Genomic DNA, 3,390 nt, shown 5'->3' on the forward strand with positions numbered 1-3,390 from the left:
TGCTGAGCAATCTAGAAGAGGTGTAACGACCAGGTGTGGAATGGGAAAGCGTGGACGGTGGATGAGACTATTACGTTCGCGGCGAGCCAACTGGCGTTGTGGACCGAGATTTAGGAGCGGCGTAACTTGGGCCTTCTTGTAGTTCGTGGAGGCGAAGAGGTTCATAAGTGGCGTCGCCCGCCTGAGCACACGGTGAATGTTAATGTTGATGTCACCGTGTTTGTAGAGCACGGACGTGAACTGGTATGGTGGCCAGGAACGCGAGAGGTGAGGTTATGGGAATTCACCCAAAACAAGGGTTGAGAGCTACAGACCCATTAATTGCGATGGGTTTCTGGGAAGCCCTGAACTGGATCAAGGAGAAGGGGTGGCGATTGGTGGAGCTGGAAACTGATTGCCTTCAAGTGGTTAATGCTATGTGAAGCGAAGGTCTTATGGTTTCACCATTTGGCTTATTTATTGTTGAGCGTAGAGCGTTATTGTCGAGTCTGTGTTGTGTGTCTTTTGTTTTTGTGATATGATCAGCGAACCAAGCCGCACACATTTTTGCTCGTTATAGGCTCTCATCAAGCTGTATTTCCTTTGGTGATTTACCTATTGAGTTTGTTAGGCTAATTAATGCCGATGCTAATTGGGTAGTAAAGATTAGTCTTTTTCATTTAAAAAAAAACCTTTATTTAACACACACACTCCAAAAAAATTGTATATATTGAATAATAACTTTTGAACATCTGAAAAATTAGTTTGGATGGAACTATCTCATTTTGTGATTTATTATTATTATTATTATTATTTTTGCGAAAACATGAGTTCAATTTCTAATTTTATAGGAAATATATATTTTATTGATGTTTAATTTGTACTTAAATATTTAATGTGATTAATTATACATTATATTTTATCTTATATATGATGTAAGAATAAAATAATAAAAGAAATTACAGCTTTGAAAAACGAAAAGAAAAAAAATAATGTTTTAAGACTCAAGAGATACTGAGCCTAGCCTCATAAGTAACACATATCTTATAAAATAATTTGAAGTCACATTTCTTTTAATAATGGATAAAATCACATTAAAATACAAAACTACAAAACATTAATAAAAATAATAATAATAAATGGGAACAAAAATCAACGCCTAGAAATTATTTTATTTATTTGTTTTTGCATATAAAAGGCATAGAAGACCCTAGGAAACAAACACCACCACCACACCACACACATTTCCCAAAACTCCGTCCACATACAATATTATGACGCTCTCTGTTCCCTCTTCTTTCTTCAATTCTCAGACTCTCTCTCCGCCAAAACCCTCGCTCCGATCCACCACTTCTCTCCGATTCTCCGCTTCGACCGTCCGAGCCTCCGCCGCGGCCGGCACGACCTCTCGGACGACGACATCGTACCTCAACGACGGCGGATTTCGAATGGCCGCCGCATCGTCGTCGTTCTACGAGATCCTCGGAATTCCCGCCGCCGCCTCGGATAAGGATATCAAGGCGGCTTACAGGAAGCTCGCTAGGGTTTGCCACCCCGACGTGGCGGCGATCGATCGGAAAAGTTCCTCGGCCGACGAGTTCATGAGGATCAACAAAGCTTACTCGACTCTCTCGGATCCGGCGAAGCGCGCCGATTACGACCGGAGAGTCCTTCCTCCGCATCGCCGCCGTCCCTCGGTCGTCGTCGTCGGAGCGTCTGGATTCTACGGCTCCGGCGGATATAGTCGCCGCAGTTGGGAGACAGATCAGTGCTGGTGAAGACGATTGTCGGATTTCTCTGATTCCGATTCGATCATAACCGTATCTGAAGATTTTAAGGTTTGAATTAGGGTTGTCTTTTCTTTCCTTTCTCTCTGCCGGCCATAACCTTGTTCTGTAGTCCGTACATAGTTACGGTACTGTAGAATCGAGTCACTGAGCTGAGCCATTGGAATTAGATCATGAGCGAGAGGTCTTCCATCACCGCGACCAAGTCTGAGCCGTGATTCACGATGATGGACCGCATAATCGTTGATTAGAGAGGACTGTTTTGTAAACTAAAAAAAAAAAAGAAGAAAAATAATCGCGCCAAAAAAAATCGAAAAGAAAAAAATATATCGGCGATTATAACTATATTTTAGTTGGTTTTCAGTTGCATAACAACAGAAGAAAGCTTGTATAATTGTATTAGAAATTGGGGCTCAGTATTTTTATGGGTGTCAGTTATTGGTATATATAAAAAATCGAGTATAGTTTTTGTTTCTTGTTTCTATCATAATTGGTTTACTTTTGAACATTCGGTCTGTTTTAGACCTTTGAACATTACTTTTAGCTAGTCTTTCCTTGACACATGATCTCTACATGGTGAATAACAATCGAAAATTTTGCAATTTGTTTTTTATTTTTAAATAAGGAGCACCGTAAAAGAAATTATTTTCTAATATATATGTTTTTTTTTTCACCGATGGCCACTCAGATTACACTATTTTACACTAAATAAATTAATCGTCCATAACCTTTCTACATTTATTTATTTATTTTACAGAAAATTAGAAAAATAACTATATTGACATTGCTAAATAGCTAACATTTAATAAATCTTAAATAAATAGTCGTAAATAATGACGTGATATAATATATGTAGGTGACTATTTATAAAAAAAATTATGTTTATAAATACTTGAAAATGACTATTTACTTAAGATTCATTAAACGTTGGTTATTTTGCAATATCAAATGTTTAAATTAGCTATTTTCTTACTTATTTTAGTAATATCACTTACTATTTCACAAAATATTCTAACAAGTAATATAAAGGTTTGATTTCAATCAGATGTTGTATTAAGGTATAAAGATAGTACTAGAATATGCATAAAAAAAAAACTTGTAATATACTTTAGAGATGAAATAGTGGGATTTGTGCGTTTTAGTTTGTATGTTTGTGTTTCTTGTTTGCATCTCTAATGATAGAATAGTCATTTTACAGAGATCATTCACAGAGCTCCTTGTAGATATAGGTTTTATGTATGTTTGAGATCTTCTCTCGAAGTTTTTGTTGGTGGTTGATCGAGTTTACTAAGCTACGGAAGTCAATCACATGATGTTGTGCTCAATATTGTGCGCATTATTACTAGTTTTTGCACACGATTAAATTTTATGAACGATTTTATATGATTTTTATTGGCGGTCTGCAATGGTAATTGCACACTTTTATAAAAATGAAAGTTCTTTCATTATAAAAAGAACTAAATTAAAAATTATCCATTCTATTATAAATTTGATTTAAGTTCATCTACAATTCACTCTATTATAGATTGAGATACGACAAAATCGAGTTGAATCATTTACAATCTAATTAAACTTGAGTTAACAGACGAAAAAAATAATTTTTGTTTTGATCATCCATTTATGG

The 3,390-nt window shown here is 36.1% G+C and overlaps 1 protein-coding gene across 1 annotated transcript; it reads left to right on the forward strand.

Moving 5' to 3' along the window:
- The first annotated feature begins 1,183 nt into the window (after positions 1-1,183).
- J11 (Chaperone DnaJ-domain superfamily protein) lies at positions 1,184-2,239 on the forward strand. The gene has a single exon (XM_089610577.1). The coding sequence runs from the start codon at positions 1,254-1,256 to the stop codon at positions 1,755-1,757; it is 504 nt and encodes a 167-aa protein (XP_089466703.1). The 5' UTR covers positions 1,184-1,253; the 3' UTR covers positions 1,758-2,239.
- The last annotated feature ends 1,151 nt before the right edge of the window (positions 2,240-3,390 follow it).

The sequence above is a fragment of the Urtica dioica genome, chromosome 4 (assembly GCF_054948205.1).
Source record: "Urtica dioica subsp. dioica isolate 48M chromosome 4, U.dioica_male_clone48M_v1_H2, whole genome shotgun sequence".
Classification (NCBI taxonomy): Eukaryota; Viridiplantae; Streptophyta; class Magnoliopsida; order Rosales; family Urticaceae; genus Urtica; species Urtica dioica.

What these genes read in the sequence shown, in the direction of transcription:
- J11 (XM_089610577.1), top strand. Translation starts at nt 1,254, where the DNA reads ATGACGCTCTCTGTTCCCTCTTCTTTCTTCAATTCTCAGACTCTCTCT.